The sequence below is a fragment of the Anopheles moucheti genome, chromosome X, assembly GCF_943734755.1.
Source record: "Anopheles moucheti chromosome X, idAnoMoucSN_F20_07, whole genome shotgun sequence".
NCBI lineage: Eukaryota > Metazoa > Arthropoda > Insecta > Diptera > Culicidae > Anopheles > Anopheles moucheti.
Genome location: NC_069142.1, coordinates 14,195,464 through 14,219,779, shown reverse-complemented (window position 1 = coordinate 14,219,779; position 24,316 = coordinate 14,195,464). Strand labels below are relative to the sequence as shown.

The 24,316-nt window shown below is 42.4% G+C and overlaps 2 protein-coding genes across 3 annotated transcripts in view; both read right to left on the bottom strand.

The window, feature by feature from the left end:
* LOC128307030 (kinesin-like protein Klp10A) overlaps window positions 1–17,060 on the bottom strand; it is a 28,119-nt gene extending 11,059 nt beyond the window's left edge. The window contains exons 1-3 of the mRNA XM_053044740.1: window positions 16,666–17,060; window positions 14,597–15,183; window positions 1,840–2,060 (exon numbers count right to left, since the gene is read on the bottom strand). Of these exons, the coding sequence (XP_052900700.1) occupies window positions 1,840–2,060; window positions 14,597–14,666 (291 nt within the window). The 5' untranslated portion in view covers window positions 14,667–15,183; window positions 16,666–17,060. The remainder of the gene's footprint in view (window positions 1–1,839; window positions 2,061–14,596; window positions 15,184–16,665) is intronic.
* An 858-nt stretch (window positions 17,061–17,918) lies between these two features.
* On the bottom strand, window positions 17,919–22,617 carry LOC128307034 (bifunctional arginine demethylase and lysyl-hydroxylase PSR). 2 transcript variants are annotated; one of them, XM_053044745.1, is made up of 4 exons: window positions 22,163–22,617; window positions 20,569–20,927; window positions 20,147–20,491; window positions 17,919–20,004 (listed from the first exon to the last, which is right to left on the bottom strand). In XM_053044745.1, exons 1-4 carry the CDS (start codon window positions 22,233–22,235, stop codon window positions 19,558–19,560), a joined length of 1,224 nt encoding a protein of 407 aa, XP_052900705.1. In that variant the 5' UTR covers window positions 22,236–22,617; the 3' UTR covers window positions 17,919–19,557. The 2 variants fall into 2 exon arrangements, with proteins under 2 accessions (XP_052900705.1, XP_052900706.1); XM_053044746.1 differs by lacking the exon at window positions 22,163–22,617 and adding an exon at window positions 21,661–21,738.
* Window positions 22,618–24,316: the final 1,699 nt, after the last annotated feature.

Sequence of the window (24,316 nt, the reverse complement as noted above, 5' to 3'; positions counted from 1 at the left end):
TCTAACGGCCCAATTTTCCCAATTTCCTCCACCAACATTACACACATCTCGTTCACCTTCCAGGGGGTTTCTAGTAGAGCAAAGCGAAACCGTTTGTTCGTGAATCAGTACGTTGCCATGGGCGCATCGTTTTGTTGTTTTTTTTTGGTCCTCTCTCTTTGGGCAATGTTTGTTGGGAAACCTCACATTAAAAAAAACAGGGTAAATATTCCCCTTTCGCAAAAGTGCGCTTGTGCTTTGCGCAATCCAAAAACGCCATTCGCATCCCGGCACCGCACCGGCCTTGTCCGTGGTGACCGTGCACAAAACGGCAACCGGAAGGATGCGGTACCTTAGCTACCGAAAGCGGACCTACCCCCACGGTAATGGTAGCTTGTTTTGACAACGAAAAACACGAAAAATAAAACATCTAAAATAAAAATGATGATTAGAAAGAAGCACGTGTATATTATGCTTCTTTTTTTTTTTGGGGGGATTCAATGTCCATATCAAAACAGCGCATTTGCTTTGCGAATCGATATGCGTGGATTATCAACATTTTGTACGTTGATGTGAAAGTTACACAAGAAGTTTGTTCGTACATGTTTTAGTTTTCATCGATCACACGCAAAAAAAAATATACCTCAGATTGCAACAAAACCAAAGTAAGTTAATCCTGCGCCGAATTCGGTCAAAATAATTAGCACGGGTAAGAAAAGATTGTGTGGCCAAACTCGCTCACTTTACTGGCCCTTAAAAACCTAAAATTCTAAAAATAGCAATACTATCATGCCCTATACTTTTTGCCCCTTCCTCCTAACATGGAAGAAGGAAAGTCATCCCCTAAAAACTTATCCAGCGTTTCCAAAAACCTTAAAATCTAAAAATAGCATCTAGCACTATTGCGCCACCTAGCGGTGTCTATTTGCTGCCAAATAATCAGGACTTCTTCAGCCAACCGTCATCATTATCATCATCATCACTTCTCTCGGCACGATTGAGAGCCGAGGTAAACTCATCGCAGCTTCTCCTCCCTCTCCAAAAAATACAAGTTCTAAAAATAGTAACAAACACTAGTGGCGCCATCTAGTGAGGTACCGATCCTGCCAATAAGCAGGACTTCAAAAACATAATTTTCTATAGACAATAAAAACTAGCTAAAATAAAATGATGATTATAGCCAGACACGTACATAGTATACCTTATAAGTCAAGGTTGAGTAAGTCAAACCTGCGCGTGTCTTATCGAAAAACAATTAATATGCTGAAAGCATAGAAGACCCATCCTGACTGATCCAGCCTTTTAAAGCTATATAGCATTCAATACTATTGCGTTATTTAGTTAGGGAATTCTTTCTGTTTAGAAGCAGGACTTCAACAGATGTTGATTTTACAGAAGCAAGTGCTTTTTCTATGCTGGAAAAGAACTCAGCCCTTGAAAACCTTGAAGAGTCTAAACGAAGTGTTCTGGTGGCACTAAGTCACGACTCAACGACGGAGATATTGTATGAAATCACCGAACTCCCGATTAATCTTCTACCCTTTAAATAAAGCCAACTCGTTTTGAAGTTCTGCAGTTCGATCCGACGTGACTTCTTTGCGTAGAGGGGTTGTATGCTTGAGATTTTGTTGCAACCAAACGACAGACTTGCGGTGAGCAATAAATGCTTTAAAGATACTTTGCCAATGGCTCTGCAAATGGCTCTCAGGAACTAGAATCGGGAAATACATGAAAATACTTCCGTTTTATTGGGAGCTTTCACTTAATATTTCCCTTTTTTCTTGCCCGGAGTTCCTTATTCGCTACAACGGAAAGGGACAGTTTGTCAGTACGGTGCAATAACAAACGGAATATACTTACGCGTGCTAGGTTGGCCGGTGCGGGTGTTTCCCGCTCGTTGTTCGTTTCCGCTACCGGTTCCGGTGCATGCTGCTGTGGCTGATGCTGGATGTTTTTGTTCAGCTCGAGCAGCATATCGATCTCGATCTCTTTGCCCTTCGATTCGCCCCGCTCGTACCATTCGACCGTGACGGAGCGTGTGGCTTCGTGGAACCGCGAAACGATCGCCGTATGGATACGACCTGGATGTATGTTGTAAAGAAAATGAAATACAGAAAGAATGTTAGTGTGGTCTAATATGGGATGGATAATTTTTGGGGCTGATATAGAAGAGAAGGAAGCAAATAGGTTTGAGAGATACTACGGCTTAAGATTACATTGCTTCCCGCGAGCACACTGTTCACAGCGGACAGTGCTACCTTCGCCGTGGTTCTTCTTCCGAATGCTGCCCGCTTTCGGATGTTTCGATTGAATCTTGCTCGTGGCTTTGCCTGCTGTATCTGAGGAGCTCGCGTTTATGATGTCCGTCGACACCGTGCTGGAGGAACCTGTTGAAGATGTCGGGACACTAGTGCCATCCAAGGCCGGTGCGGAACGTCCACTATCCTCCGCGCCAGGATCTTTGCCCTGCTCTCCCCGCTTAGCCGCACGTTTACCACCACCGAACAGTGTGCTGAGCCGCTTCTTAAACCACAACATGACTGGAGGCTTTTACTCTTTGAGTCACAAACAAAGTCAACCCCACACAAACACGCGTCTACAGGATATGCAAGCCAAACGAGCCACAGTGTGCAATGCGTCGAGTGTTCTCGGTGTAACTGGTCGAGTGGAGGAACCGATCACCGCTGAGCAAGCGTACAATGTACCGATCCGCACTCCGGTCGTGTGTGCGTGAATTCGGCAATCCAGCCGTCGTATAGGACCGTGCGCAACACCAACACTGCAGACACGCGTCCCGTGGCAATATCCGTGGTGTCCGCTCGCTCTCACTGGTGTTTCACTTTTACTGCCTCTTTCTCCTAAAGCACCTCCTCCAGCCCCTCCGGTGCCCTCACACACACACACATATATATAGACTGCCTGATGGCCAATCTCTATATCTTTGCGTCGATCATCCAATATATATCCAATATTCAATGACCGCGGCGTTACCAACTGGGGGAGGATCAACGGCAAACAGAGGCACAGTGCACAGATCCGTCGTACACAAAAGGAAGATGAAGTGACCCGATGACACCAATGTGCAGCGATCCGTCGATCATTTCATGCGTGTGGTAGCGTGCGAGGTCGAATAAACTGATCATGCGATGGTGGCGTCTCGGGGGGGCGATTCTTTCTCCGTTACTTCTGCTAAAATATGGCCTCTCGTTCCGAACGTCTTTCCGCAATTGAATCACGCCTTTTTTGGCAGATATTTCCGCACGCTGATGATGTGTGTGATCTCCTTCCCGTACTCTGTGTTTATGGCGAGTGCATGACCTCGTAATGATCACGTGGTGGTGCGTTGCTTCTTGTTTTTAAATTGAGAGATGAGAAAAAGCAACACAGTCACAGTTAGTTGGTTCGCTACAAACGAACGTCCACTGTCTATCAACGAACGATGACGACTGGTTCGGGTGCGGGTTAAACAATGTGCTCCGGAAGGACACACTCCACAACCAGAACTACTTCCCAAAGCTCGTGGATAGCAGAAAAGTGAGGACATCCTTCAACCACCCTTAATAAATAAGGGCCGTATGTGTGTGTGTGTGTGTGTCGCGAGAAGGTTTTGAAGGCAACCAACCGTGATATATCCTTATTTGGACAGCTGCCTGTGAACCCCAATGTTGCAGTGGAACTGGGGGTCCAAAACTTTCAGCTGTCTCTCTCTTTCTTTCTCTCTCACACACACACACTCTTTCTCTGTACCTTTTTTCCCAACAAACTTATATTTACTGCTCCAGCAGACAACACACGCATACAATAATAAAAAAAGGACAACAGCGTGATGTTAAGGACCTCAACAAGCGGATTGACGTTTGTTTGGAACCTAACGATATGACCGTAAAAAGGGGTCGGTGGGTTACGGATGGATAGGGTTTATTTAACTTCCGCCTTTGTGTTAAGTTGTCCTTGGTGATGATTTGTGGCATTTACGTGTGATTCACGGTTAAATTTTCAGGATAAAAAAAATCAAAAAAATTTACAATTAATTTCATAAAAAGGAATTAGTTAAATTGTTCTTCATGTCTTGGAAGCGAATGAAAGAATTTTAACTTCCGTCTGTTACCTCTCGGCTAACGCAATGTCCACAGGACAGGTACATTGAATGACACATGGTACCCTCTCCTTTCGCTTTAGTGTAACTTTCAGAGCAACTGTACTGCTTCTGCTCTAATTTTTCCATTACCGACCACAGTCTGGTGTGTCTCTACCCTGTTCCATTCCGGAACTTCCCCCTCGATATTTGATCAATAATTCACAGCGCACCGGATTTTTGTTTTCTGCTCAACCGTTTCCTGCCATATAAAAAAAAAAACAACAACAGGGGCCTACATTACCAAACAAGTATCTACACCCCACAAACGCCCGAAAAAAAAAACATTTCCCTTTTTCTCCAATCGTCTCCCGGTGAATTGAATTTTATTTCATTTTTGTGGCGTACAGTTCGTTAGAGTTTCATCACTCCACAAAAGCGAAAGAAAGAAAGCAAATTAAAGAAAAAAGCAATACCGGCATGGAAAAACTCCTCGTAACTCTTTTTTTTCTCCTACAGGTGAAACATAACTTTCCACACACCATCCATCGATAGATAGTAATTTCTTTTTCTTTTTCTTCGTCATACTACGTTTTTTTTTTGTTTGCCTAACGATTTCGAAAAGAGATATATTAACTAAATCACACAAAAATGTATCCAATTTAATATGTATGGCACAATCGACAAACATATAGGAAAATATGTATTTGTTTTTTTTGCTTCAAGTGGAATATTATTGTGCAAACAAAGGTGGAGGGATTAAAAAACAAATATGACGGCTCATAACTACACTCATATTCCTCATATTTGTAACATAATTGCGAATGTACAGAATAGCGTGAAAGAAATGTGCGTTTTAAACAAAAGCATACCACTAATAGTACAAACAAAGACACCAATTATAGCGTTTTCGTCTCATTCTTACACTGTTTTGTAAGAAAAAATAAGCTTTTTCTTCTCTTGTGACGTCCTGACGGCGACCTTGCGTTTTACCTCCCTCCCCATACCTCCCCACCCCCCCCCACACAATTTGCTCATTTCCGTCCTACCGGTGACGTTTTGCAGTTGCGCAAAGACCGTGAGAGGACTATTTTTGGGCCGCACGACATTATTGTCAATGGCGAATGCACGAAACGCGGCGGGGCGCTAGTAGAAGGCGCCTTAAAGGGACCTACTGTCGGCATTGGGCGACCCTAGCCGTTGCAACTGCAACTGACACAAGCGCACAGGCGCACCAAAAAAAAAATGCAGCAACGCGTGGAGAGGCGCAACGCCGGGTATGGGAATACATTATAGTTTATGGTTCTCAACAGCGCTGGACGCAAACCATGGTGTGGGCGAAGAAAAAGGAAGAAAATGTGATTTGAAAAATAAGGAACAATTTTATCCTTCACAACCACACAAGCACAGATTATTTGTGGCTCAATCGACCCCAAGATAAGCATACCGACCCTCCCCTTCCGACCCTATTTTTATGCTGTCTGTGTGCATTTCTAAGCTAGCGCTTGACTGCATTATAAAAGTTGCAGCCTTTTGCAAAGAGAACACGAAAAAAAAACCTCACACACACACATACTGGAACAATGTCACGCGGATCGAGGGGGGGGGGGATACTTGCTTCGTCATTGCACACACATACAGGGTCACGGTCACGGTACAGCAGACCATCATGCCCAATCATGGTAACTGGTCCGGGGCAGGTTATAGGAAACCGAACAAACTGCGGAAAGTGATTCCTCTTCGCAGCACAACACTAGATACTCAGCCCCTTTTCCAGCTTTTACCCCCTTGCACACGCACATTTAAAGCGAGTGTATGTGTCTGTATGTGGCTATTTTATTCTACTTCCTTTTTTGTATTGTGCCGTGTAAAGCGAGCGACGCTGGACGAGAAGAAACACTGCTGGTAAGGCTAGTAAGTGATCAATTTAAAATCAATAGAAAACAATGATGAGTTGAAGAAACCACATAGAAACACATTTTCACTCCAAGCAACACTAAGATAAATTGGAAACAAAACAGAAAATTCTTCCCAATATTTATCATTATACAACAATACGGTGTATGTAGATAACGATTAATCATCGTATTCTCGTTTGATTTTGTTTTTGCATAAAATTCCATGTAATAATTTAGCGACTTTCATTTGTCTCCTAAATTAATATTCATTTTAAGTCTAATTTTCGTTTAGTTCCAACTGAACGATTTATTGGAAAAAGGTTTTTTGTTATAAAATTGATGAAAAAAGACCTTGTAAGAACATTGTTAACCGACGGTGTGCAGCCCTTTTAGTCTAATCGGTAAGCGCGTGACGTCACGGATGAGAAAGATGGTGACGGGTGGCATGTGATATAATCACGGTTTTTTTAAATTATATTCCTTTTTTTGTCTCTTTTCATAAAATGTGACTTAAATCATATTGTTCAAGGATAAAAAAAGCGATTGAAAATGTTGCCTTAATAGAGGAACAAATCGCCGGCAACGTATGACAAATGAAGGGAAGGGCAGCTGCGTATTGGATGCCCAATGGAAGCACATAATTACGTCGCACGTGTGATCCGGTCGTCTGCATATCATACGATCAGTGGAGCTAGACGACATTATCACCGATTGATGGAGCGTCTCCCCTACGGAAACAGGTGCATTCTTCACTGCTTGCCTCTCATCCGGTTCGTCAAAAGCCACGCAGATCCCCTACGGAAGATGTTACATTCTTGCAACCCGACGCCCCGGAAGCTACATCCTCCCCGAGCACGATTCCCACGTTTTTGCAATAGATAAGCAATTCGTTCCCGAAAGGTAGAAAAGAACAGGGAACATAGGGTTAGGTGATTCGTTTGACACTTAGTTTTTGTACGAGTTGGAAGTGTTTCAGTTTCTTAAAGTTGTCATAGTTTTCCATCTGTATTTATTGTTTTAAATTGATCACCGGTTTTTCTTCATCATATGCGTAATATTTGCTTCTTATCTTTTTTCTCTCCTCTTTGTAATGTTTTAGAAATTTTCCATGTCGATGCATCCATCCATCAAGCCCCGCACACCACCAAAAACAAGACGAAGTGATTGGAAAGTTGACGCCACACGGTTTGTGTGTGCGCCGGGTAACGACGTGGTGGAATGTGGAGGATACAGCAACAGCAGAAGAAAAGCCAAACGAAGAAAACCCCACTAAAACGAACATGCATTTAGCAGCAGCAAGCGGAATAGAAAGGAGGTAGGAGAAAAACACGTTGTTTTTCCTCACCTCATACCAGGTTGATCGCTGGCGAAAAAGAGAGATGTTGTGAAGCTGTGTGTGCTGGCCCGGTGGACGAGATATGTTGTTCCCCTTTCTTTTCCTGTCCCATCGAGTATGTTTCTTTTTTTTTCTTAACTCGTCCGCTCTTTATCATACACTATGGCTAGGCAAAATTACCGATATGACGGACACAGATATGGACTTATCGCGATTGGACGGATTAAGAGTTTTCCGATCGATTTTCCCTTGTTTTCCACACGTTAATTTTACGGTGGTATCTGCGGTGTGTGGTAGAACGTATTGTCTGCTTCGCGAGCTGGTTTTAACATCACTTTTTTTTTTTCATTTTCCAAGTCGGTAGCTTTTGTCCCTAGTGGCTCTAAGGAAGGAAAATGAAAAGTATAATCAATTGAGTCACGGTGGCGGTAAAATTACCCATTCCAAACGTGGTGGAAATATAAAAAAATTAATAGTGGGTTTTTCATGGTTGGGAGAGAAAAACTTTTAGAATATATATCTCTTAAGAATTTCTGTATATATATAGGATATTGGATAACTTTTTGAACAGAGAGTTTTCAGCAGTATTGATGGTAGTTTGCAAAAGTTGTATTGTAAATTAATACAAACGCAATGAGTTTTTTTTTATTTCAAACACACAAGGCTTGCGTTATCCACAGCTTTTATTAGATGGCTTAAGTTAAGTAACTTGAAGTTTACTTCACCGCCAAATCAACATCAATAATTCAACAGAAAACACTAACAAAACAATATGTAATGCATATAAATATACCGCTGAAAGTGAATGTATATGTTAATTTTTGTTTTGACATTTCGGTCTCATTTTCACACACGTAACGTACGTTTACATCATGCCGTATCTTGTGTTATTTTTTGGTTTCCCCTTTGCTTTAATTAATCCACTTTCAAATCCGTGCGTTAACAAAAAAAAACAAACATTTTATTTGTTTAGTGAAAATCAAAAATATACTTAAAAATGGTTCGTTGCTCGTTACTGGCCAAGTCTTTCTATTGCCAACGGCCGGCGCACAGCAGCACGCATGCGTTTAGTTGCAATCGTTTAAAAGGGTGATTAAATTAAGATGTAAAGCTTGAGATTTTTATGCGTTTTGCGTGTACCACCGTCACCAGGATGAAGCAGAGGATGTGGGAGGGATAAATGATACGCGACCGTAAGCGATGAACCCCTAACAAGTGCAATAATATTTTCTTCATCTGTTGGTTTACGATCTTGGCGCTTGCGCTCGTTCGTAAGCTGTCCTAATTTATAGCAAATTTATGACCATACATTTACTGCTGTCTCCGGGCACATTACTGCTAAACCTACTTCGGTGCGTTATAATGCAGTCCCGTTGTCGTTGCATCGAGAGGTGTGCCGATGATTGCCTTGTTTCGATGAAAAATTTACGCAGGTTATAAAAAAAATTACCGACCGCTTTATTTCTAACCTCCGAATGATGTTTAGCACAGCTCGCACAGTCTCATTTCATTGCTCGTGAAACCAATTTAATTGCGAGTGCGTTCGATTGCACTTATTTAACTACCACTGCGACTAGTTTTATTGGCAAGGGTGTGCAAGCGATACGCCCTGCTGTTCGTGTCATTGGCATATTTAAAACACTTTAGCTTAAGATGGTTCGATGATTATTTTTTCTTCTATTTTTAATTACATATTTTTATGCTATTTTTACACATGTGTTTTTTTTTTGTTAAAAATATTGCAACTTATAGGGTTTTTGTACTGAAACTTGTTAACCGACGATGCGCCGTATTTAAGCCGCTTGAGATCTGCGCGCCACGCCTAGCCCTTTTTAGTCTAATCGGTAAGCGCGTGACGTCACGGACGAGAAAGATGATGACGCACATGGATTGAGAGAAAATATTTTTTCCTGAGCAATGAGTGTTTCTTCTTCTCTTAGTAGTTCCCCTTTTTTTTGCAATGGCGTATTACTTCCCCTGTGAGTGTCAATCATTAGTCGTCATTGAATTGCACCTTCATCCCTTTTTCCCCTTCGGGTTAAGAACGCCTGACTGTGTGTGTGTGTGTGCGTGTGTGAGGGAAAGAGAGTGAGGCTGTGGGAGAACATGTCACCGACTATCGGCTCGGCTGGCTTTAATCGAGAAAAATCGTCACCTTCGTCGGCCGGGACGGTAGTACAGGCGGTAAAGTGCCTGATCTGTCCAAAATGTTGCGATATTGAGGATGTATCGGGTTCGATTCCCGGTTGTACTAACGTTCCGTTACCACGAATTGCAAACTATCGGCTGGCTAGTTCCAGGCATATTCTCAAGTAGGGATGCTGCTTGTGAATGGGCTATGGTTCGGCTACCGGTAGTTTGCAGTCCCCCCTCCCAGTAGTGTACAGATACCCTCCCCCCTCCCCAGTGTAGATAAGCTATAAAGTGTGTTTAGTTACACCAGAAATAGTAAATAGTGTTCCCCTTTCCCCCTTCCCCTCCTTTTGCTGTTTGCCACTATATTTTTGCAATCAATTTGCAAACAGAGCATAAAACATCACCTAGTAGCGAGAATTTTTTCTGTGTACAGGAATTTATAGAAAACTATAGCGAGAGATGGAGATGCGCATACAATGCCAAATCTGTCAAAACGTACAAAAATTACGTAATATCATTCATCTTCAAACCCTCCAACAAATGTCAAACACATTTCTTAGAACACTTGCAGCACAGTTGCAGGTTTATGTTTTGTTGAAGAGTTGTTTTAATGCGTTATTCAAATATTGTTCTGGAGAGTAATACGCTAATGTGCTGTAGTTGAAAAATAGGACACTAAGGTAAGTGTAATAACTAAATCCAACCCTCGCATCCTGCTCACAAATATCCGGGTTTTGGGTTTTGGGTGTGGATCTGGCCTGTAGATGCTTTTAAATGCCAGCAGGAGGGGGGGGATCATGTCCGCAAACAAAGGTGTTTATAAAGAGTCAAAATCTCGTATTCGCCCGGGTGTAGCCTCCGCTAGTCCACATGGCTCAATCAATGCAGCTTTACAGTCATCATCATGTGTGACATCATCGACCAGTACCAATTTTACTGCATGTTTACCATTTGATCCATTTATATTTTGAATGCTGAAAACGGAACCTACAAGTCCAGATGTTAGAATTATTCGTAATCGACGTGGAAAGGGTTTAAATTCTATTTCTGTTCCGGTAGCCCTAAGAATCGTGTACAACGTGTCGTGTTTGTCACGTTTTCATTTGCCGATAATTAATATCCCTAAAGGACTGTATGCAATACGAGCATTACTAATTAAAAATTAATTAACTTTTAAGTATTCTGTCAAAATTCCCTCGTCTGCCATAACTCACCATCAATCTGTAGCATAAGTGTATAGAATTCGTTTGTTGAAAAGGCAAAAAAAACAACATTACAAGATTTATTTTTATGGTTAATTACAACAAGAGAGCAAAAGGAAGGACAAGAAAATGGTCATTGGGAAAGTATTTGAACATAAAGTATGGGGAGAACCGAAACCATGTGGTACACATTAATGACACGGAGAGCATGCAGACCCCCCGTTCGAAAGTGTTGAACCACGGCACGACGAATGCAATCTTCCGCACATTCTTACGGGTGAGTAATCGAGCCAGGCGCAACTGCCTTTGCTCGCGGTGTTCCGCACGCACTACACGTCATCTTTTGTGGCGTCTGCGCGCGTGTGTGTGTGTGTTTGTCCAGATGAGTCACGAAACGCTAACGTATTGTGGGGCAAAGCTCAAGAAAAATAACCATCCCGAAACGGTTTCCGCTACGCAATGAAATACGCTCTTTTCTCTAGTGTTTGTGGTCGATTTCCAAGTAATAGGTGCGCGTACGCACACCAACACACGTGCTCCGGAAGGCACCAGATAGTACCCATCCGGCTACCCACACGCAGACGTACCGGTTCGCGGGGGGGAGATCCTACCAAAGCGCTGTCAAGATCGCAACAAATGCCGGTACACGCGTACGAGCGGATGAAATCGAGCGGCTAAGCATAAGGTCGTGCAAGCGAAAGAGCGCTACGAATCGAACAGCAATAAAAGAATAAATCAGCGACAGTACGCGCTCTATCGTAAAAGGAAATGAACTCGGACAACACACCATCGCTGCAGGAACACAGAGAAAGAACGGGCGGGTGAAGCAACGGAGGCGATACTCAGACGTTACCTTGCACGCTTGTTCTTTTTTACCTTCCACTTTTGCCATCCTGGTCGGTTTGACTGAGCACTTCTGATATGAAGCCACGGCACACTTTATATTTTATCACACAATCTGTCAAACAACACCTACTGCACTCAATAGACGCTGACTACAGTGACTTCCCCGGGCTGCCATCATGTCCGGTCACACACCAACACTTGTGGCGATAATAGGATACAAAGGACAGGTCGTAATCACTATTTCCCGTCCACCCGGTACGAAACTATCTCACACCTGGTGATAAAGATTTGTATTAGAGCGATTGTGCAGGAAAAGTCTACCACCTGTTCTTACCCATTAAGGGTAGTTACCGTAACGACTGTTTGGGCGCGATAAACTACAATGCCGAGCGTGCCGACAGCACTCGCAAGGGATGCTACACTAATTACCAATACTAACGATCACAGATAGAGATAAGCGTGCCTACCGGCTTTTGGATAAAATGGTACCAGATAGAACCAACACAGATAATCGAATCAAGTAGCAAATTCGGCACACATTCATGCACGCGGTTTAGATTAGTAGTGTGATCTATTATTCTTATTTTCCATGAGGAAAGATGCATGCAGATCAATGCACCCACAAAACATTCCAGCAAAATTATCCGTAGCTTTGCTTGTCAGTCTGAAATCAACCGGTATGAAATGCGCTCGTCAAGTAAGGAAGAAATAGCCAATTTGAGGTATTGGTTATGAATGAAGATCTCTGTAGGCTAAGAATATGATGATAACAATCATTGTTTCAAGTATCAAGTATCGTTTGTAGGTTTGAAGAGAGTATTCTTATCTGTTTAGGAGATTTCGCACCGAATTTCAAGAATTCGCACCGACTGCTGGTGGGACGTCATCGAAATGGTGACCTCCCTCCTCTCTCTTCGATGGCCGGAAGTTGCAGCAAGCAAAAACAAAAAAAGATACGATATTGCTGAAGAAGCAAACATAAAAAAAAAACACACACATACACGAATTGATCCGTCTCTCAACAAAAGCTCGACAAAGGCCTTGTGTGTGTGTACGTTATAACTTAAAATGGAGACATCTGGACCGTACCAGAGGGGGGAAATGTTGGGGCTTGGAGTTGGAGTCCACTTCGCTTGTGCCTTTGGTGGCCACGTACAGCGAAATGCAGGGGCGGTTCGTAATAATTTTGCTGGCAACTGTGTTAGAGACCACTTCAAGATCAACTGTGGTGTGTGTGTACGTGCCTTTGTATGCGGCTTTTCGCGTGGGCATCTTTACTCCGTAACCTTCCCATGGATTTCCTGGCACCGGTACACCGTTCAACAAGCCGTAGCGTATGTCGCATGCGAATGCAAGCCATGCTTCCGAAGGCATGTTCGATAAATATTTTAATTTCCCTTGAAAAAAAATCATTTTCTCGATTTGAAGTACACCGAAGATTTGAGAGTGGCAACTGCCATTCGAAATTGTGGAAATGTTCAAATAAAATGTTGAGTCTTCAATAGGTACAGTAAACATTTTCGATACAAATCACACATAGGCACACACCGTTGGCGACTCCCACGCAAGACAAAGACACACGGGAGTGCGTCCAATATCCAAGGCGATCGAGTCGTACGCAAACGGAACTGGACGTGAACCAATCATAAAGATGCAAAAATCGTTTAATATATGAATGAGGGCAATGCATATGCAATGTGAAGGCATACACCATCGTCTAAGAAGATATCTAGAATAACATCACCTCTCAAGAAAGTGCCCAGTATTGGTTTTATTACTCGATCTCCATTTAATAAATGATCGTCAGATATACTGGTTGTAGAATATGGTTTAAAGCTGTCCAAAAAGACGATAATACAGGTGCATAAGGTTTTAACTATAGACATCAATCACTGTTCGTCCATCCTTCCATCGCAATGCCACGATACAGACGGAAAAAGGAATTCCTATTTTTTCCTCCGTTTTTCTGCAAACCACCTCTACACATCTCGCACGGTTTTTTTCACTTCCGGTATGTGGGAGCAGTGTTTAAAATTTTCATTAGTTTTTAATTACTCGCACTGCTGCTTTCCAAACGGCGGCCACAAGTTTAGGTCGCTCCCTGTTCGCTCGCTGGAGGACGCCGAGCTATTTATAGGCACCACATTTTTGTGCGCCTTCCCCGTTGTGCAGTGTGTCACATGCTCTCACGATCACGAAGTGCATTTAAGCGACCATTTTCGAATAATGTCTAAAACTACCCCAATGGAGACATAGAATCTTAGATTAAATTATTGATTCTTCTGTATAAAATGATAATGTATAATGAACTATATTTATTATATATAATTTTACAGAGGAATAGGTGAATACACATAAGATTTGAAAAAAAAAATAAATAAAATAATAATACTCAATACTCAATAAAATATTTAAAATAAATAATAAATAGTACTCAATAAAATATATATTTTAGTTTTTCAAGTTATTGATGTAGCGTAACAAATGTTGGTTTACAACAGCTGCTTCTGTATCGCGACCTCGAGAATATCGTAAAACCCTACTAACATAGACAAATAAAGGCTCGAAAGGGCAAACCCTACTGTATGAAAATGTCCTGTGCGCTAACCAACACACTTACGCTACAGCATAAAACTACACCGGGCGCATATGATGTGGAAAAGCGAGAAATTTATGCTGCAATGTGCACAAACACACACGCACACCACACGGTGCGCATCAACAGTGGCGTGGGAATGATGCACGTGAGAAAACGTCAGTGCATTAAATGTGTGTCCCTTGATTGTGAGCGTTAGAGCGAAAGTGGCGCATTGAGCCAGATGCATCGCGAAGAGATACGCGCGATTGCAATAGTTGCAGTTTTCTCCGGGTACGGTACGACGGGAAGCAGACGACAAACGGTGGAGATTTATTTTTGGATACTTTCTCACCCGCGTCTGTACGCGTAACTGCTGTGCGCCCTACTGCGAATACGTACATACGATCAAAAATATGTTCTTCCTCCACACGTTAAGCATATGCGTGCTAAAATAAGCATAATGTATCAATACATGGATGTGTACTCGAATGTAATAACTCTGACCATATATGTAAGACTATGCCAAATAAACAATTGTTGACTTACCATCGCTTCGCTTGATGTATATGATGTTGCCTTTCTCAAAGATATCCATGTTGTTTTGCTCTGTTCCCATCCGGTTCTATGCGTCTGCCTTACTGCTCGATACAATCGGATCCAAATTGGACTATTCCGGTGGTGTTGTTGATAAAGCACGGACAATAGAACACACACTGGTTGGAATTGAGTTTGATTGTTGCTTTTTTGGGTGTTGCAGTTGTCTGTATGCTGCGAATTTGCTTGTCGGATTTATGTGTATGTATTTTTCGGCGTTTATACCACTCACTTTCTTCTTTTTCTACCACACATACACTGCACGCCACCCACAACACAACCAAGGTGTGGGGAAGATGCGACTATTTCCCGATGCTCACCGAACTTAATATTTACACCTCCCCCGGGGTTCGGGGTACTTTTTTAAAGGACCTTTCGCACAATGCTCAATTAAACCGCGGGTACTGAACGAAGGAGCTAACAGATTTTGGTGAATGGACAATTTTGACAACACCTAACATTCACACGTACGAGCACACAACGAGTACAGCACTAACGAAGCACAAGACACGTCTGCGTCAAGCAGTTACGGTCAGCAACTGGAAAGAACAACAAATAGAGAGAAAAAAACAAATGAATCAACTCAAATATAAAAGTAATTGGCAAATTTGGACGATTTTAAATTTCAAAAAAAAATGTATCTACTAACTCTCCGTAGGACTAACAGTCACCCACTGACATATATGCTTTTTGCAATATAATATAAATCTACTTGTATAAAAATTCCGAAATGTAACATCAAAGACGGTGTCGTGTATACTGGCGGATCACGCGTACATTAGCTGCTAGCGGATGTATGAAGACTTCAATTCTGCTTCTTTGTCGACACAACAAACTCAAGTCCTCTAAGGCATGCCACCATATGTCTGACCTCATGTATGTAGCATCATGCTGTTCAAGGTATTCCTACCTCCTAGGCTTACCTCAGGATTCCTGTTAATTCCCTGTTAGGTTAAGAACCGGCTACCCAGGATCCTATTCTATGTGTTCTAATATCAAATGGAAGCCCTGAATGGAAATTGAAACGCTATATGGTTCTCATCAAGCCTTTTGCAGGAATTTTGGTGATGTGTTTTGCCATTCCTCATTCGAATGGTAGTTTTCCTGAAGTTTCCATTTTTTCTAGGCCATTTTCTAGGTTTAGTCATGCATGGCTGACGATGGCTCCCCATTTTGTGCCCTCTGACAGTACCATTTTGAGCACCCGAATAAAGCAGTTATGACCAACCGGTACGCATATAACGCTAACTACACGGATGCCACTCAATCTCCACAAAAACGAATTGAAAAAAAAATATTCGCATCCCTTACAGTTGGGCTACTTTTGTCTTGTTGTGGACAGGATTGGGGCCGGAATTTTCCCTGGAACTGTAGAAAGATGGGTCCACTCTACTGTCCATATTGTTTTTCCACACGATGGTCAGTTTTTCTGTGCCATTTTGGGTTGACCATTTGGTCAGTAGAGCAGTGGAGTGGAGCTCCGCAATCTGGGCCCCCGTGGGGGCTCCAATGGTAACACTGTACGCAATTCACTGCTACAACTGACAGATAAGCATACAAGCTCGAAAAGACTAAAAAGAAAACACTATTGACGCTCCTTTAGCAGCTGCCACAAACTATTGGGCTACTTTTCCCTGGTTTTACACGGGAGGGGTTTTCCCCTTGGAACACCAAGAAAGATGGGTTCCTTTTTCTTGTACCTTTGTGTCTTTTTATAATCCTATACTGTGTCCTAGAAACGCGAATATTCCTTCCAACAATTGTTGTCTGGCAGCAAAAAAAAAAACAGCCCTTACGCTACTAATCGCACCGAAAACACGGTTTAGAGACTCGGTGGGGCGGTGTGGCAACTTCGCCCTCTTTCCCGTACCTCCTCCCATTCCTCCCTTTTATATCACCAGATGAAAAGAAGCCGCTAGGCGCCGCAGTTTGAAGCCGGAACACTTCCCCATCACAACCATTTTTTCTTTTACTGCAACCAGCGCCATTTTGATGGCGTTTGGGGTGATGCAGACGCTTACCGTGCAGGTGAGAACATCCGCCAGCGGCAGCAGCTGCTCCCCACGGATCGACACGAATCGCCAACGCACCGAAACCATCCGATGAAAGCGAGGAACCATGCGAAAATTGTGTGCGTGTGCGGCTTGCAGCTGTGTTGGTTCGCTTGTGCTGGCCTAGAACACCGAAACCCACCGCAAAAGGAAGAAGCTGGGACGGGACGCGATGCTCAAAAAAGAAACAGTATCTTTTCTTCCTTAATGTTTTGCCACCCGGGGGGAGGGATATTCACACACGCGCGCGCGATTTTTGCTTGCTGGAATGATTGTTGAAAATCGGGGCAGGGAATTCGCAAATCCGGGGTTTGTTTTAACGCACTAGCCACACTAAAATGCTTGATCGCTTTTGCCCACCTGCCTGGTATGAGGCGTTCGAACAGACTGCGGCTGCCCGTTTCGGTATGCGGCGAATACGGGCGAAACCGTTTGACAGCTCCATACACAGTCATACACATGCACACGCGTTTTGCACACAGCTACATCAAATGCCACTGCTAATTCAATTGTTTCAACTGCCAACATACATTTCTGCCTTGTGCAGTTACCATGCAGTAAAAAAGTTATCAAAACGGGTTTAAATTGTTTTGTTAATATTTTAAAATGTGTTTTATCAAATTGGGTTAGATCAAAATAACATTTTGTTTAGATTTTTTCGCTGGGAATATCTAGCGTTGAATAAAACGCTTCGTTAAGCGTTTCGTGAAACGCTTGTTAGGGACAAACGCAAAATTAATTCGATTCAAATTGAAATGTAACTTAAACGAAGCAGACGATATATGAAGGCCTATTTACGTATGAGTCCGCTTTCTTCATTATGTGCTCCTACCATCGTATCTGTTAGGGATTTGCCAGGTCAGGTATTTTGATCCGACAAAAACAGTTTAGCTATACCTACCACCGGTACCGTACCGCACCGGCAGTTAGCTACCGACCAAACTATAATTTCTGGATATCATTCGTGAAGCCAAGGAATTGGAGAGAACGAGTATTTTGCATGGCACCTACCGGAACACCTCGGGGCACCTTGCTGTGCTCATTCCGATTTATCTCCGAAGACAGCCTGGAAGAATTCGATGATCTTTTTGATCTCATTTCGTTGTAAACTTCCTGTCTATAACTACAAACAATCATGTGTTTCCATTGGCATAATTCATTTATTTCTTTTTCCTATTTCCTTTGTTATCCTTCCTAACTAGAATTTCAGGAATTATGTACCGTTTTGCATGTTGCTTATTATTGAGGAAGGTGGGAGAGCCTGTTTTGCTTTTTGTATTGACTACGACAAGGGGGTTGTACAAATAGAATCCTCGACTTTTTGCAAGCACGCCTCCTCGTGGTACAAATGCACCGATTCCTAATGAAATCCTTCGGCTACTACAGTCGTTTCCCGAGTTACACACTCGTTACGTTTCATTATTATTTGTGTAACTAAACGAAGAAAAATCATTATTAAAATATAAACGATGTTATAAAGGGTATTCGAGTTCACTGGCACGCATCATTCGCGTAACGCGAGAAATGACTGTATTTCGTATATGCCAGCGGTATGTTTTGCTTTGAGTGGTTTACATGTTCTACTGCAATCGTATAGCTTGGTCATTAGTGTAGTGTTTTTAAATGGTCGTTGTACCGTGTACTACAAACGCACTCTTCCTTTCGCTGTTTATGATTCAGATTTAATAGATTTACCTCAGTTTTCGCTATTCTCAACATGTTGCTGGATGCTGTAACAAACTAAATACCAAAAACGATTAACTAACACTTACGGGTTTACGGGCGTTTCTCATTAACCTACCCCTACAGGCGCCCGTCAAATTAAAGGGTCCCGTAAACGTTGTGCTAAAAAAATATTCATTGAAATACCCAAAAACAAACAAAACAAAAACAATAAATGCCAAAACTTTTTCTATTTCTCTGCGTTTGCTATTACGGATGATTGCTTGAGGTTGTTGCTCTATGCTTTTGTCTTTCGTATCAGGTTTTGCTTCGTTTGGGGTACGGGTATGTATATTAGCTACTTAATCTTAGGAGACGGTATAATGCACCTACCAAATCTACCGTCAAAATGTGTTGCTTTTCCTTTGCTTGTTTGTTCCGTTTTGTTTTGTTTTTTCCATGTATTTGCTTCGTTCACCCATTCGTTACAAAAGGCACAATACCGCTGATTACATGCAATTTTGTCGTGTTTGTGTGTGAAACTCTACGTTTGATGCTTCTGGCGCTTGTATCGCACATACTACATCTCTTCTAATTTTACCTCAGTCGATGCTCCTCCGTCCTAGCAGCCCTTTTCCTTAGTCAATGCAGCAACAATTTCCCCATACTATCTTCCACCGATCGCATCCCTGACAAGAGCCTCTTCTTTGATCGTACTGCATTATATAGAGCACGCAATACATTTGCGTTTTTTTGCACAACATTACACCATATCCCTTTCAATCAGTGCGCGGTACGTACTGCGATAGTCTATAATTGAATTAGTTATTCTACATTGTTCTACTTGCCAATTCCTTCGCACTTCTAATCCGTGACGCATAAATTAAAATACGGCAAACGAATGCAAACACCGACGTTCTGGTAATATTTCGCTGCAAATGTGGCAAACAAATCTCTGCTCGAATACACATGCAAATAAAAGATTCGCTGAGGGTCGAAAAATCGGGCAGAAATTGTATCATGTGAACATACTTTTTGCAATATTCCTTTTTTATGTTTTTCACTGGTCGCTTTAAAGTTGTTCGACCGATTGTCCCGTGAGAAAATTGGCGCTTTGCGGATGATAGATTACGACGGATGAGTAATCAAAACAAAAGTTAAGAATTTGAAGAAACAAACTATTAATACGCTGAATTAGGGTTAAAGTGGAAAATCATTTAGAGAATTGTCAACGGTGCTATCGGCATCGTTGATGCCGTTAGATTTTTTATGCTTTTTTGATTTGTGTGCGGAAAGCGACTCTTGGCCGCTGTCGGTGTTCGATTCACAGTCGCTGTCGTCGTAGTTGCTCGAGCTGGAAGACGATGAGCTAGAGTTGCTCGAGCTGTCCGACGCAACGCCCGTACTCTGTCCGATGTCGGTCTCGGACGCGATCTTGGCCAGGTCCGGTTCGACCGCCTGCAGCACCTTGAGCCACTTGTTCGACAGCTTTGGCCGGCCGCGGACCGTCTTGTGCCATACCACCGGGAAGTTGGTACGGCTGCAGAAGTTTTGCGTGACGGCGACGGTATCGTCCAGGTTAAGTACCACATGCCACCAGCCGCCCGGTACGAACACCGTTTCTCCTGGTTTTTGCAGTATTTCAATCTATAAAGAAAGTCGTATGTGGACCGGTTAGTGACGGGTATAATCCTTTTTTTTTGCTAGAGGGAAAACCGGGTTAACCCAAAATACTGTACGCTCAGAGTGGCTTGGAGAATTTTTTAAGCGTAGCCTTTTGCATACGTACCGGCTTACAGTCACTGGGCCAATCGCGTTGTTTCGTGCGCGGATAGATCAAGCTAAACCAGGTGATCGCTTCGTCTCGTTGCTTGCCCCCGATTGAACCGGTCACTTTGAGCAGCTCCTTGGGCGTATGGGTCGGAAACAGGCACCAGCGTTTATGGCCATGGACAAGGGCATTCCAGGCACTCGTACCAAGCGGATCGATATGTATGCCGGTACCGGATCGGGCCGGTCCCATCACGAACCACCGGTACGGTGGTCGGCGCACTTCACCCGCATGCTTGAACAGATCGTCACGAAAGTAGAGCGGTACGTCGTAGTCTTCTAGCAACTTTCTGCGTCTGTGATGCTACACGTAAAATAAAGAGAGCGAGGAGAGTTGCTTAAATTCTGCTTGTGTTTGTTTGTAAAAGCAATCGCGCTTACTTCGCCGAAGCTGCTGTCGAATATGTACAGTGGGCTATCGTCTGTGGTGCTGCGCATGTACTCGACGTAGTACTTCATCTTCATCTTGACGCTATAACCGTCGTTATCTTCGCCGCACTTGAACTTCTGGTTGCGGTACTTTTTCGCCAGTCGTTCCAATGTCCACTTGTGGCGTGCTTTCCATCCATCCTGCATCCCCTCTATAACAACCGGTTTGTAGATGCGCTCGTAGCGCTCGATAAATTCCTTCGGGCTCACCTTCTCTACGTGGATACGGTTCACATTGTCCTCGAACTGACTAAAGGGTTCGAATTCTTCATGATAGCCTAGCTGTACCCATGCCGATTTGTCTGACAGTTCTGTGGATGGCGTAAGAGGAAAGGGGTACGATTCACGTTTAACAAGTTAATAAAATTTGTTCTGGCAAGTTTGGCCGGGTAATACGATTAATACAACCGTCCAATACAGCTAGTATTTTCGTTCTAACAATATTGAAGAATTATGAAATAGAATTTCATACATATTGCATTGTATAAATTTGAATATTTTTAATAGAATAGAAAGGTAAACTTTTCAACTGAATCAGTCGGAACCAATCATGTAAGAGATACCAAAGTGGACTTATGATGCAGGTTATTCTTCACTGCATGATACGATACTTTTCAAAAGGTTCATAAATTATCTTACTAGACCTAACACATGGAAAGAGACGACGCTACGTGAAGTCACTACCGGCACAGATACCAATTATTGTTTGACGGTTATCTTCCTGTCTAGGATGACTGTTTACAATAAACACTACATGCTCGGGGACACGAGAAATTTCCTCAGCAATCAAAGTCTCCATTTCATCATCATTACTACTGCATGCGTCGTGGTGTGTTATCTATTATTAGTGAATATGCTTTTAAATTAATCTCGATTACAATTGTAGCAGCTTTTGTGTGCTGTTTCATTGCTTGACCCTCTTTTCCGGGATTTACTTTGTGTAACATATCAATCGTTGTAGACACAAACACACTACATGCCTTTATCACGTTCAGCAAGATATAAATGTGCATAACCTTCGGCTTGCAACAAATTGTCAGTCACCTTGACTTTATCGAGACTTGTGAATCGGCTATTAACTGCAATAAAGGAATAAAGAATCATTATGAACTTAATCTGCAGTAAGTTCACATACGAAGCATCCAGTGTAAAAGCCGCCAGGATGTGTGTGTGTGTTTCAGTGGAGGGAGGAAGAACCGGAAAGGATTTTCTGCTGTTGCGGAATGTATCGACGAAGCATCCAGAAGGTATTTTGTGTGCATTGCATTTCAAAGTCATCTCGCTGCTGATCCGTCACGAGAAACGTCAGACATACACAGATGTTTGTGGCTCGTTGTCGTTTCTTTTTTGTCAGCTGCAGGTTGATAGGGGTGTTTATTATCGAGTCGTTTCGCAATTTTGCAGCTGCTGAAACAATCCCACTAGTTCTACCTCCTTTTATGCATTAGATACATACCTTACCCATCTGCGTACATTTAGACACAAGGGTGATAGTGGGGAAAGGAAAATCATTAACACCTAATGCACCAGTAATTGCAATACGTACCAGGTCTCGCTTTACGCTTTACTTCCCGGACGCGTTTTCGGGTACGGTGGGAAAGCTTAACTGGTTCAGCCATCGAACGATGGGGCTGGAGGGCACGCTGCCGAATGATAACTCCCACAAGAAGGGGACAATACTTCTGCCCACGTTGAATCTGGAGCACTCGTACGGTTGATTGCTGTCCGCCGGAGTACCGGATGAAACTTCTGTGCGGTGGAAAAAATGAAGGCGGCAGAAGTGTTTGGCGTCGGTGAACGCACCCAGGGAAACCGGGCACCGGGTTTGCGTCAATAAGGCGGGAAAAAGTTAAAAACGGAACAGAAAACTAAAAAACCGAATCCACCGACAAAACGCCCGCAGTAAAGAAAGTGGCAACCGTCCCCTTATGCACGCACGGTTTCCTTCCGTCGGTGGTGGTGGCGTTTTTTATGTGGTTGAACGATTTTCACAAGCTTGCTTTCGGTACGGATCCATCTGGCTGCTAGCTGCTTGTCAAAATGGCAAAAATGACAGCTGCGATCAAATAAGCGACGGGCTGGTAGCGCCAATGAAGTTTACCTAAAAGAAGAGAGAAAATAATACTTTTGTTGAACAGTGTTGCATGGAACAGAGAGTACATTTTGAAAGATTATGAACTTAAGCACATGAATCATTCATAGTTCTAGGCGATAGTGAAATAAGTGCTTTACTGTTGAATATTAAATAATTTGACATTCTTGCTGAACATGGCGGACAGATGATCCAACCGTTTCCAAAAAGCGAAAAATATAGTGAAATAAGGTGCTTACATAAACGATGTGATTTTGTACGGATTTCAACAATGGAAACGATTTATGAGATTAGATAAATTTGTATTCATTCGATACGGATTGCAACTGTTTTTTCACTACACCATAATAATTTTTAAATCATGATTATTTTCTTGGAACTTGTCCGCATAACCTTGGTTATCTATGGAGAGGCATGAAATTCCAACTCCAAAAGCGAATATATTCACAAATAGGTTTGTGTCTCAGCTAGCTCAAGAATAATTTTTCGCTTCTCACGCTGTGAGCACAGACACAAGGATGACAGTGAGGGAAGGAAAATCATTAAGGGCTCATTCAATTATTACGTAACGCAAAAATAGTCAATTTTCGACCCCCTCCCCCCCCTATTGTAACAAAACGTAACACTGGACGCAACCCCCCTCCATTAATTACGTAACATTTTGTTGACCCCCCCCCCCCATTTATTAAAAAAAATGAAGTTTTCTTGAGTAATTTATGTGATTCCATCGTATTTCGACTAATGCAAAAAGAAACAAACATACTGTCTAATAAATTTACTACTCACGCCAGGCTGACTTGCTTCATCGTTGCTAATAATTTGAAGCGGTTTTAGAACCTACTTCTATCTATACAGCTACGATTCTGCATACGATGCTTCATTAACCATGTTTGTTAATAGGCTGTCCGTATCTTTCATCAATATAATTCATCATTGGCATGTACAAAGTGAACTAAACCTAGGTTGGATAGGTTCTGGATAAAGATAGTAATTTCTGGAAGACGCTACGTATAAAAGTCTTTAACACCACAGATCCCAAACGAAGGCTTCATTCGCTAATCGTCCACTGAGAAAAGCTTAAGAAGATCGTTTTAAAGTTTACATTACATGACGAATCGATGTAATCTATTAAGAACAAGATTTCGTACGTTAATTATTTATCAGTACTATTGCTCTCTTATTTATCTAACAACCTTTCTTTTGTGTAGTTGTCTTCTGTTCATTCTCATTATTCATTCACCTTTTTGACTAACTTTTTTTTATAAAACACAGATTTAAAGGATCTTTAAAAATGACGAAAGTATAAATACATTTGTTGGTAAAGTAGATTTGAATTTGAGTGAATAATTTTCAGTTGTTAAGCTAGGAGCATATAGAACTTATATAGCTCTATTACTTACATATGCCAGTGAGACATGGACTTTGTCCAAAACTGACGAAACCCTTTTAGCCGAGTTCGAGAGGAAGATGCTCAGAAGGTTTTTTGGCCGTAACATATGTGTGGAAGGACAATGGAGCCGCTACAATGATGAGCTCTATGGGTTGTACGGCGAACCTACAGTCGTACAGCAGAATAGACGGCCCAACAATTTTAACCGGTATGCTGAC

Bases quoted from the DNA above. Each gene is read 5' to 3' on its own strand.
- LOC128307034 (XM_053044745.1), bottom strand. From the start codon at position 22,235: ATGGCTGAACCAGTTAAGCTTTCCCACCGTACCCGAAAACGCGTCCGG. The intron at 20,928-22,162 runs GTACGTATTGCA...CGCCATCCACAG, and splicing joins AAAGCGTAAAGCGAGACCTG to AACTGTCAGACAAATCGGCA. The intron at 20,492-20,568 runs GTAAGCGCGATT...TTTTACGTGTAG, and splicing joins TCGACAGCAGCTTCGGCGAA to CATCACAGACGCAGAAAGTT.